The following is an 11,789-nucleotide window of genomic DNA, read 5'->3' as shown; positions in this document are numbered from 1 at the left end:
ACCCCCCCTAATTAATTAAATTAATATAAAATAAAATATATTAATTAAAAAAATTAAAAAACTATCGGAGGTCGTTTTTGACATCAAAAAGCAGCTTTTAATAACTTTACCGAAAAAAAATCCGTGCGCTACAACTTAGGAACCATGAAATAAATTTGATAAAAAACTCCCATTGAAAAACAATTGAGCCTTAACAAAGGCTCATTAAAATCGCGATAAAATTTTTTCGCGCGGACAAAAAATTCTGAAAAAATTTGGGGACCTAAAAAACATTTTAAAAATTCAAAAAAAAAAAATTTGGGAAAAGGCCGAAAGTACCGAGTTTTATGAAACTCTATGGAACTTGCCCGAGGTTTTTCGTGATGTTGATTTTAAAGGGTTAAGTTAGTTTGACCGTTAACCTATTTGATGTTGAAATTTTTGTTTGTTGTCTGTGACGCCATGTTGAATTTTCGTCGATGTTAAGCCTAAATTTTTTTTAAAATAATAATCGTGTTTACTGTATCGTAAAAAATTATTTTTTTATGTTTCACAAACAAAATAAATATATTGAATAATATAAAAACGAAAAAATTTTTATTTTAAAAGTTCGTTTTAATATAAAAATTGTGACACAAAGCGATTATCTAGTATAAAAAATGTTTCCGATGTAAACACGAAATATTCGGGATCGCCGATGCAGGTCAATGAGGTCAACACGAATATTTTCGGGATCAACGTAGAACATGTTGATACTAGTTTAAACATTGCAACTGTTGCTGACATCTTGTTACTCAGCAAATCTGTGCATACTGTGGTTGTTTGAACAAACTCTAGTAATCTTGTTTTGATAAGCTGCAATCGTGGGCCTGAATAGTAGTGAAGGTTCAGTATCCAATAGCAACTGAAGGCTTACATTGTACATTCAAAGTCATAATAATATGTGAATTTATTGGATGTTAATTTCTTATGTGTTTGTGTGTGGTTTTGTATTTGATTATGCAATGTAAATCTTCTGTTACCATTGGCTATTTAATCTTTTGGTATTATCAAAAGTAATTAAGACTGGACTCGTGTCTTAGGAAATTTAATTAGCCAGATTTTTTTGCTTGTTGTATTGTTGAAAGAAATCAATACTTAGATGAGAACATATCAAAACATATGTTTCTGATCAGTCTTGAGATTAATAAATACTCTTGCACTTTTCAGAACAACTTGCAGTTTGTATTGTAGTGCATTGCATAAACATCTGAATTTTAGACATGTTGGTGGTAAGAACAATTTAATTTGTATTTGAGTGGTTAGATATATTGATAGGAGGTTTACTGAGATTGATACATAAAATTTTAAAAAGAAATGAAATATGTTTAAATAAGAAAATGATTTTAACCCTGCGTTAGTGCACTGAGTTTTTTTCGGCATTAGTGCAGTGGGGCGTTTGTCCACCCCGACATTTTTTTGGGTCCATAAACCATGTAAGTAAAAATTCATAAAGATTTACTCATTTATTTGGTAAAGGCATGTGTCATTATACATATGATTATATTCAGGTATGATTACATATTATATTAGTACATAAATCCACGAAAATAAAAAACAACATTTATCAAAACTCATTACATTAGATCTTATTATTAAACCAATAGTAAAAATCTAAATTGTTTTTTAAGCATTTTTGTCACTCTGATTCAATAGCTGACATTGTACTTTGGCACTCAGTGCAAATGACAAGCAACTTGCTATGTTTGGTATTTTCTCAATGTGTTTATGAAAGTCAGCCATTTTGAATTAAAATAAACTTAAATTATTTTTATTCACATTGATTATTATATCTATATTATAAATAATAAATGTGGTCACATTATAGTTATTTGAAAAAAAAAAAAAAACTAAATAAATATTTGTAAAATTTAAAAAAAAACGTAATTAATACTGTGGGGTGTTTGGACACCCCATTGAGAACTGTTGTTTTTCTCTTACTGGAATTTCTGCAGCATCGTAGTAATTTCTGAGCATGCTCTATACATAAAATCATGAAGCTACTGAAGAGGACACAAATATTTCTTGCGAAATCTATGAATAGTGCAACTTTTAAAACGTTGGGGGTGGCGAAACACCCCACTGCACTAGCCCAGGGTTAAGTAATGAATACTGAAAACTATAACAAGGAACATGGGTTATAAAAGCAACAGCTAAACTTTATTGAATGAAACAAAACAATAAAACATTTGAATATTTAAAAAATGCTTTTATTATGTTTTTGAGATTTTGGAGTAGGGAGGATGGGGTTGTGGCCACCCCCTAAAACATTAAATAAATTATCATTGGATTTAAGTATGTCCTCAAGCTTTGAGCCTTAGAAGTGGCTGAAATTTGATTTGGAAGATTTGAGGACGTGATACAAAGCCAGTTAGTGTTTAAAAAAAATACAAGATTACTTTTTAAAATTTTTATTGCAAAGTAATTTTAAAATATTCATAAATAAAAATGATTAAAAAGCATAAATTTTATTGAAGAGTAAAGAGAATATGAAAACCGGCTGTCCAAAAGTCAAGCAATACAGTATTATGTTGTAAAAAGAAGTTTTATTCCCGGAAAGATTAAAAGACTTGTCTATTTTTCAAAACATATAAGTTTCGGGTTTTTGTGATGACTGTTATACCCCGTTCGCACCGAGCATTTCGATCTAGATTGTGACTAAGGTCGGAGCCTGTTCCGTGGTGCGAACGCTCTCGACCGTTTCAATCTCAACCGAAACGAGGTTCAATCGCGATCGACTGGAGAGAGTTCTCAAAACTAGATCCAGTCATAAGAGATCCCACAATCCCACGTGCGCGAGAAAATACAAGATGGCTGCGGAACACGTGTCGGGCTATCGACAGAGAAATAAAAAAGACATCTGGAGAGACGACAACATCTGTCTATTATTAGATGTATAGCAAGAAAAAGTATTTATTTCTAACCAAAACTTCCATTTTGTTTGTTGGTGTTTGTGACTTACCGCGTAGTTAGGTCAGTTTTATGATCGCGTGTAATAGCCACGTTCTTCTCGAGCGGACTGCCTGTGCGAACGGCACGACGTTCAACTAGCAACAGTCACAATCCAGATTGTAGGTAAATCGAGATTGAAGTGAGTCGTGGATTGTGTGTGAACGTAGTATTACAATACATAAAACATTACTTAAAACAGTTTTATGGAAGACAGATGATAAAAATTAATTTTCACAAGTGATTTTTATGATATGGAAAGTAAACCAAGGTCAAAATCCTATTGCACGGTAGTTTGAAATGTTTGTCATTTGAAAATGTATGAAAATACAAATTTGGCATACAAAAATTTTTTTTAAGGATACAAAAGTGTGATTTATGAAAGGAGTTCAAAAATTGAGGACTATTTCCAGCTATTGTTTCACAAAACTTTTTAATAAAAAATGTAGTAGAAAACTTTTGTACTTAATGAATGAAAGAAATTTGTTAATTAATTTTCATTTTATTCATAATTATTTTGACTTATTTTTTGAAATATTAAATAATAGTTTTTTTCTTTTTCAGAAATCTCCAACATTTAGAATTTTCGTTGTTGGGCCGTCACTTTTTTGATAAATTCGAAGTATCAGAAATCCCAGAACATAAGTAAAATTTTTAAATTTATATTTACTTGATAAATGCAAAAAAGAGGGAACAAATATACATATATTTAATACATAAATAATTTTTATTGCAGCATTGAATTGTGGAGAGGAGTTCTTACTTCTATCCAGGAACATGAAACTGGTATGATGATGGCAGTAGATACAGTTCATAAAGTTTTAAGACGAGATACTGTACTTCAGCAGATGACAAATATAGCACAGGAAGACACAAGAAATTCTAAGGATAACTGTATAAAAAAATTAGCTGGTGCAATTGTGATGACTCGGTAATATTTTCTAACCAATATTTCATAAAAATAATTTGAATGACATTAAGATCACATTTAATAAATTTTAAACTTGTTAGTCATAAATACATATTAAGCCCTGTATATAATGAATGTTAACTTTTATTTGTACCAGAAATGCAAATTTATTTAAAATTCTTAAAAATTATTTTGTTAATTCTGCAGTAAATTGACAAGAATAATGGTCAAAACATAACTTTTCAGAATCAACATCTAAATCATGTCTACTAGAAAAAAAATAATGTGAAATTCTATTAAAGATGTGGGAGTTAAAATAAATTGAGAAAAATTTCTTGAATTGTGTTGATTTCTAATTATTAGGAGAGGTGTTTGGTGATTATATGTTAAAAGATTAGTCTTGAATGAACAAGTAAAAAATAATACACACAGTAAAGTAATTCTTTGCAATAGTTTTAATTTGATACTTTCTATAGAGAGAGACTGAAAGGAATGACTGTTAGATGGGATAATTATCAAAAAATATGGGAATGTTGTAAGTGAAATGTAAATTTTATTTAGTTCTTTATTTCAAGATAAAGAATTATCTTTTTAATATTATATTATTAATATACTTACTAGTTAATAGTTAAAATATATTTTAAGTTGAAATAAATATTCTGGAGCTATTCCTACTCTGAATTTTCTGAATGAAGTTTATATAAGCATTTCATTAGCTTCAACTAAAATTTAAGTTCATTGATGTTCAAGTTGTTAATTGTATCCTTGTTGACACTCTGTTAAGGTATTTTGCAGTGCTGTGAGGGATATAAATTTGAATATGATCCAATCTTCATAATAATGAAAACTTCAATAAATTAAAACTAATGAATACAGAAATATCAAACAGTGACAGATTGTAATATTATTGTTAATTGTCTACTTGGACATTATTTATTAATAGGACTTAATACTGGTGTTTAAAGATTGACACAGCAATGAGAGTTAGTTCAGGAAAGAGCAAAATTTCTTTATTATATCACCTGTAGTAATAGTTTCTGTACACATATTACACGTGTTTCGGGCTAGCATGCCCCTCATCAGCAGTACTACTACCACACATTAAAAAGTAACAATAATAACAAGATAAGTTATTGTATAAGTTAAAATTTTTTACATAGCCATAAAAATAATTTTAAAAAACTTACTGTAAATACATATTCCAAACCCGAGTATAAATGTATTTTTCTTGTTGTATAATTAATTAAGGAGTTAAACATTTCACTGTATAAATAAATTAAAATATAATAAATAAAGGTTGTAAATTATTAAAAACTAAAAACATTACGTAGGAAACCAAAAGAACTCGCAACAAGGTTCAAATTTTCGCAATTCAACAGTATTATGGTAGAGAGGCTTAACTATGCTTTTTTATAAACGTCATCTAGTATGGTGCTCCAGGATTGGTGGATTATACAGTGATAGATTGATTCTATGGTGCATTTTTAAATATCATCATCATGTACTAATGCTAAAATATACATTAGTTCTTATATGTGCAGGTGGATAGGATCCTCAGTCACTCTCTTAGACATAAATATGGTGGGTGCTTAAATTTCCCTGACCATAAATTTTTTTACACATTTACATTCTCCCTGCCTTATTTTACATTTAACTTCAGCTTGCTTTGGCTTCTGGAAAAAAAACTCTAATTGTCAGTGATATCAAATGGAAATACCTATGTTTAATGTATGCTTTAGACATGGAAGTTATATGATTAGTAGTCCATGATGCATAGTTGTTATTACTTGATCTTGATTAGCCACACACAATCATTTAATCTGACAAGGATTTGGACATAGGGTTGCTAGAAAATTACTGATAGACCCATGTATAAAATAATGCCAATTAAAATTTTAAACTTTGTTTCTATTTGTACTGAATTTAAAAATTTTTTTTCAGTTATAATAACCGTACTTACCGAATTGAGGATATTGATTGGAACAAAGATCCAACTCATACTTTTGAAATGAAAAATGAGAGAATTTCTTATATGCAGTATTATAAAAGAGTAAGAATATCTAAAGTTTATAATTTTTTTTTTCATTTTTTCTGTTAAGAATTATTATAAAATTCTCTTGTAATGGGGAATAAAGTTGATGAAGTTATTAAATAATTTAACTGTTAAGAAAGTTATGTACAATGTGAAGCTTTAAATTATTCAAGTAACATCTTTATTGAGAATGTATAAAATATACATCATACCAGATTGAACAAGATGTTTTATCTGGTAAGACAACTATTCTTCATATTTTTGTGGGTTTTTAACAGTTTCTTCTACTTGTCTAGGATATAAATCTATAGAAACGAATTAGTTGAACTCTGTTACAACAAACAAAGATGTAACGAGCAAAATGTCATAACAGTTCTTATTTATGCGTATTTTTGTACAATTCTCAGTTATAGAGTTACTTCATGGATATACCAAGCAAATTTTTGGTAGCTGTGCAAACGTGAACATTCTTAACTGAAAGGATTACTTAGTTTATGACCACTGGATAATTAGTTTATGACCTGCATGGATTAGAGGCCAATNCAACAAACAAAGATGTAACGAGCAAAATGTCATAACAGTTCTTATTTATGCGTATTTTTGTACATTTCTCAGTTATAGAGTTACTTCATGGATATACCAAGCAAATTTTTGGTAGCTGTGCAAACGTGAACATTCTTAACTGAAAGGATTACTTAGTTTATGACCACTGGATAATTAGTTTATGACCTGCATGGATTAGAGGCCAATCAAGTGACTTTATTTTTGAAAAACTCCCATTTTTTGACTAGCTTCCAGCTCTACTCTGCCAATCTACCTAATTTTAAAATGACTGTATACTATACTTAGAAATGAACCTTTCTGTGAGAAAGATGTAAAAAGGAAAGAAAACGTCTCTTGGTTTATTAAAAAGTAGAAAATATTCACGTGTTAAAATGCAGTGCTAAAAACGTTTAAGCATGTAGAAAATTTTCTTTGTCATCTTCAACAGTATTGACATTATGAAAAAATAATGCAAATACCAATTTTAAGATTTGTAGATAAAAAAGACTAACTGAAATTGGGCATATTATTAATTAGTATTATCTTTAATTGTGAAAAAAAATTGTTTGTTATTAATTATGTTGTAGTTTATATAACTATCAATGAAAATACAGTATAATGTAATTATATATATAATTTTGCCACCTTTGGAGTACCCCTATATGTTTGTGCCCAAAGCAGCCGCCCATTATTTCCCTAGTTGTTACATCTGAAGAGTAGTGCCATAAGTAATGGTTATAACAAGGAAATCTGTCAGTCCCATAATGCTTATTATAACTGGGTTCAAATGTATATAGTATAAATTTAGTATCTTATACTGTTTGATATTGGCAAATTGAATCAGTAATCAGTAGACAAAAATGTGTGTGTATTTGCAGTTAAATCTAATAAAAATTAGTTTGTTCTTAAAAGTAATTCAAATTTTTTATTTCTTAGCAATATGACATAACTATTAGAGATGGCAGGCAGCCATTACTCTTATGTAAGTCAAAGCAGAGAGAACTGAGAACTGAGAAATCAAATCTCATATATCTCATACCAGAACTATGCTGCATGACAGGTGTGTAGATTTTTTTTTAATTTAAAATAATTGAAGTCATTGTTACATATTTCTACACAAAATTATTCTGTTTATAGGAATAACTGACGAAATGAGGGCAGATTTTCGTGTGATGAAAGACTTATCGATGCATACGAGATTAGAACCTGGCAAACGTGTGTCTAATTTGCTGACATTTATCAACCGCATTAACAGGTTAGTTTGTTTATTTAGAATCAAAAATATACACTTCATTATATTTATTTCGGAATGAATTTTTTTTATAGACATAGTCAAATCAGGAGAGAGATGGATGGGTGGGGAATTAAGTTTGCAGATCAACTGGTGAAAATGGAAGCCAGAGTGGTTCAAGCAGAAACAATATTGCACCAGGGTGCTCAAGTATGTTTTAAAATTATTTTGTTTTTATTATTGTTACATATTATTTGTATTTATAAAATATTCTCTTTTTTTAGTCCACATATGATCCGTCAACAGCAGACTTTTCGAGAGAGATGCGGGGCAAGTCTATGTTCATGTCAATTCCTTTGACTAAATGGATTCTTATTACACCATCTAAAGAGAGAACCAAGGCAGAGGATTTTGTTCAGACTTTAAGAAGAGTCTGCCCTCCAATGGGGATGCAAGTCTCACCACCAGATATGTAAGACTTTAAATTTCTATGTATAAGTTTAACAAATACCATATCATTTTAAAGTTTTGTAGTCTTTTATCTTTGTTATTTTTATCCTTTAAATAGATAAAATGTAATTATAAATAAAAAAAATTAGATGAGTAAGAATTACTTTGTGAAAACTATTAACCACTCAGCAGTGACTGACGAATATATCCGTCAAGGGTGATCATTTGGCACTGGTGAATGACAGCTATATCTGCAAAAATTTTTTTGTGGATATTGCCAAAAACTACTGCGAAAAAAAATTCACATAAAAAGGGAATTATGTAAAAATAAAAAAAAAAAGACTTTTGTTTATTAGACTTAACTGTTTACAAAATCTATTTCCAAAACAGTAATGAGAAAAAACATATGGGAAAATACTTCAAAAATTTCCCACATTTATTCTCCACTACATAGGGATACAGTGGTACCTCAGGATACGAAATTAATCCGTTCAGAAACTGAGATCGTATTATGAATATGTCGTAAGGTGAATCATTTTTTCCCATACGATTACATGTAAAGCCAAGTAATTCGTTTCAACACGAAAAACACACTCAAAGCTAAGTAGTATATTAAAAAAAATAACTATAGTAAGGAAAACACTGAAAAATGAGTTTTGTACTTGTAAATGTATAAATAATTATAATAGAATAATAATTGATTAAAAAAATGTAGTTTTATTTGCACTTTACTCTGAGGATAGACGATGGTGGAGGTGTAAACTGGTGGCGGAAGACAGGTAGAAGGGAAATGATACTAAACCTTACCTTACATAACATAATGTAACAATAACTTATAAATAACTTAGAAAAAATTTTTTTTAAATTAGTATTGTTTTATATATATATTTTTTAATTTTTATTCACTGCTATTTGTTTTCTTTCCTTCACTTTCACTGGATAGAGGTTGCTTGGTAAAATATCTATCTAAAGAGGTTTGGCTTTGCCTACTTTTNAATTAGATGAGTAAGAATTACTTTGTGAAAACTATTAACCACTCAGCAGTGACTGACGAATATATCCGTCAAGGGTGATCATTTGGCACTGGTGAATGACAGCTATATCTGCAAAAATTTTTTTGTGGATATTGCCAAAAACTACTGCGAAAAAAAATTCACATAAAAAGGGAATTATGTAAAAATAAAAAAAAAAGACTTTTGTTTATTAGACTTAACTGTTTACAAAATCTATTTCCAAAACAGTAATGAGAAAAAACATATGGGAAAATACTTCAAAAATTTCCCACATTTATTCTCCACTACATAGGGATACAGTGGTACCTCAGGATACGAAATTAATCCGTTCAGAAACTGAGATCGTATTATGAATATGTCGTAAGGTGAATCATTTTTTCCCATACGATTACATGTAAAGCCAAGTAATTCGTTTCAACACGAAAAACACACTCAAAGCTAAGTAGTATATTAAAAAAAATAACTATAGTAAGGAAAACACTGAAAAATGAGTTTTGTACTTGTAAATGTATAAATAATTATAATAGAATAATAATTGATTAAAAAAATGTAGTTTTATTTGCACTTTACTCTGAGGATAGACGATGGTGGAGGTGTAAACTGGTGGCGGAAGACAGGTAGAAGGGAAATGATACTAAACCTTACCTTACATAACATAATGTAACAATAACTTATAAATAACTTAGAAAAATTTTTTTTTAAATTAGTATTGTTTTATATATATATTTTTTAATTTTTATTCACTGCTATTTGTTTTCTTTCCTTCACTTTCACTGGATAGAGGTTGCTTGGTAAAATATCTATCTAAAGAGGTTTGGCTTTGCCTACTTTTTAAAATGTTTCTAAAATGATTTAGGCAAATGTCATTAATTCGAGCAGCAATACGGCCTGTGTGAACCTTTTCGGGATATTTATTTTTAATAAAATCAGTCACTTTCTGATAATACCTTGAGATTTTTTTTTATCAAGCAATGAAGCAAACACACGGACTGAGACCAATGAACAGAAGTGAATAAAAAATGGCGCTGCAAACTAATGTAACGTTGTATGGTGAGTTTTTGTTTGTATCATGGAGCAAAAACATGTTCGTACTTCATGTTGTATGCTTGGGGCATTTGTATCCTGAGGTACCACTGTATATGATAAAAAGTTTTTTATTTCATTCATAATCTACAACTGTGAAAGTATATTGCTCTGAAAAGAAGAAAAGAAAGTTCTTATTTATTAATAAATTTTAATACATTAAAAAAAGTATCAACATTATAATATTTTGAAATTAAAATTTTTTTTTTTTTTGTTATTTGCAGTACAGTTATTAATGATGTGAGACCTAACACATATATAAGTGCAATGCGCTCAACTTATAATCCAGAACTCCAGATGATTGTTGCATTAGTACCAAATAATAGTAAAGACAGATATGATGCTATTAAGAAATTAGGTTGTGTAGATCTTGGAGGTAAGGAATTTGATTTCTTAAATGAAGCTACTTATTTAAATATTACAATTAATTTACATATTTATTCTTTAGTTCCTACACAAGTAATTGTTGCAAGAACTTTATCAAAAAAACAGATGTTGATGTCTGTTGCAACAAAAATAGGAATACAGCTTAATTGTAAATTAGGAGGAGAAGCTTGGGCAGTTGCCATACCGGTAAGCCAATTTTTTTTCTACAAAGTGACAATTTAAAGATATAACATAATTTAATATGTAAAGTAGTTTACATTAATTTTAGTGTCAAAAAGCAATATTAAATTTTTGAAAAAATTTCAGTTGTCTGCTCCACTGATGGTGATTGGATTTGATACATACCATGACTCGAGTCGCAAGGGTCATTCTGTTGGTGGATTTGTAGCCAGTTTGAATAAATCTTTGACTAAATGGTATTCCCAGGTTTCTTTTCATCAAACTGGAGGTTGGCAAGAGATGTCCGATACTATGAGTGTTCATATGACAAGTAAGTTTTAATTTGTATTGTTAAAAAAAAATTACTTGTGAAAAGTAAATAAATTTCTTGTTTCTTCAACACATAATACATGATTTCAAATGATTGCTATTTTACAAAATATCATTTTAATCTCTATGTTGCCAAAAATTAAAATTAAATGTGCTTAATTTTCTATTATTTTCAGTTTAGTATTTAAATAAATTTAAGAGTGTCATCTAAGTAACCATAAATTATTGAAATTATAAAATGATATTGAATTTATGAAATACAGTAGAACCTCGATTATCCGGATCTCTATTATCCGGATTGTTCAAAATAAACAAAAATTTTATGAATTTGCTGATTTGCACTTGGCGAATTACGACACTGTTTATGTACGTGATGGAATGCATAACTTTTTTTGTTTCAACAACGTCTCACCCAGTGGTTGTAAACTCTTGATATATTTTGCGTCGTAATAAAAATATAACTTGACATACGTATTTATAAATAATTTATATTCAAATTACATCATTTCTATGACCAAGGGCGGCGTAAGGCATGGGCAACGTGGGCCACCGCCTATGCCTCACGGTCCGAAGGGCCTCGCGTTTCGAAGGTTTATCCATTACTTAAAAACCGCGAACGCGACGAAAAAATTTTACTCGTCATAAAACGATAAATAGTTTGTCAAATTTTTATTCATAAAAATG

General features: G+C 29.4%; 1 protein-coding gene across 1 annotated transcript in view; it reads left to right on the top strand.

The window, feature by feature from the left end:
* The window catches only part of LOC111630382 (piwi-like protein 1), an 81,297-nt gene that overhangs the window by 49,480 nt on the left and 20,028 nt on the right, over positions 1-11,789 (top strand). Inside the window, exons 9-18 of the mRNA XM_023374472.1 lie at positions 3,532-3,612; positions 3,704-3,898; positions 5,819-5,927; positions 7,389-7,512; positions 7,590-7,707; positions 7,779-7,893; positions 7,968-8,155; positions 10,454-10,605; positions 10,678-10,802; positions 10,923-11,114. Coding sequence (XP_023230240.1) covers positions 3,532-3,612; positions 3,704-3,898; positions 5,819-5,927; positions 7,389-7,512; positions 7,590-7,707; positions 7,779-7,893; positions 7,968-8,155; positions 10,454-10,605; positions 10,678-10,802; positions 10,923-11,114 — 1,399 coding nt within the window. The remainder of the gene's footprint in view (positions 1-3,531; positions 3,613-3,703; positions 3,899-5,818; positions 5,928-7,388; positions 7,513-7,589; positions 7,708-7,778; positions 7,894-7,967; positions 8,156-10,453; positions 10,606-10,677; positions 10,803-10,922; positions 11,115-11,789) is intronic.

The sequence above is a fragment of the Centruroides sculpturatus genome, unplaced genomic scaffold (assembly GCF_000671375.1).
Source record: "Centruroides sculpturatus isolate CEXI.00-Female unplaced genomic scaffold, Cexi_2.0 scaffold509, whole genome shotgun sequence".
NCBI classification, from domain to species: domain Eukaryota; kingdom Metazoa; phylum Arthropoda; class Arachnida; order Scorpiones; family Buthidae; genus Centruroides; species Centruroides sculpturatus.
The sequence above is the reverse complement of the archived record's forward strand: the minus strand, read 5'-3'. Positions and strand labels throughout refer to the sequence as shown.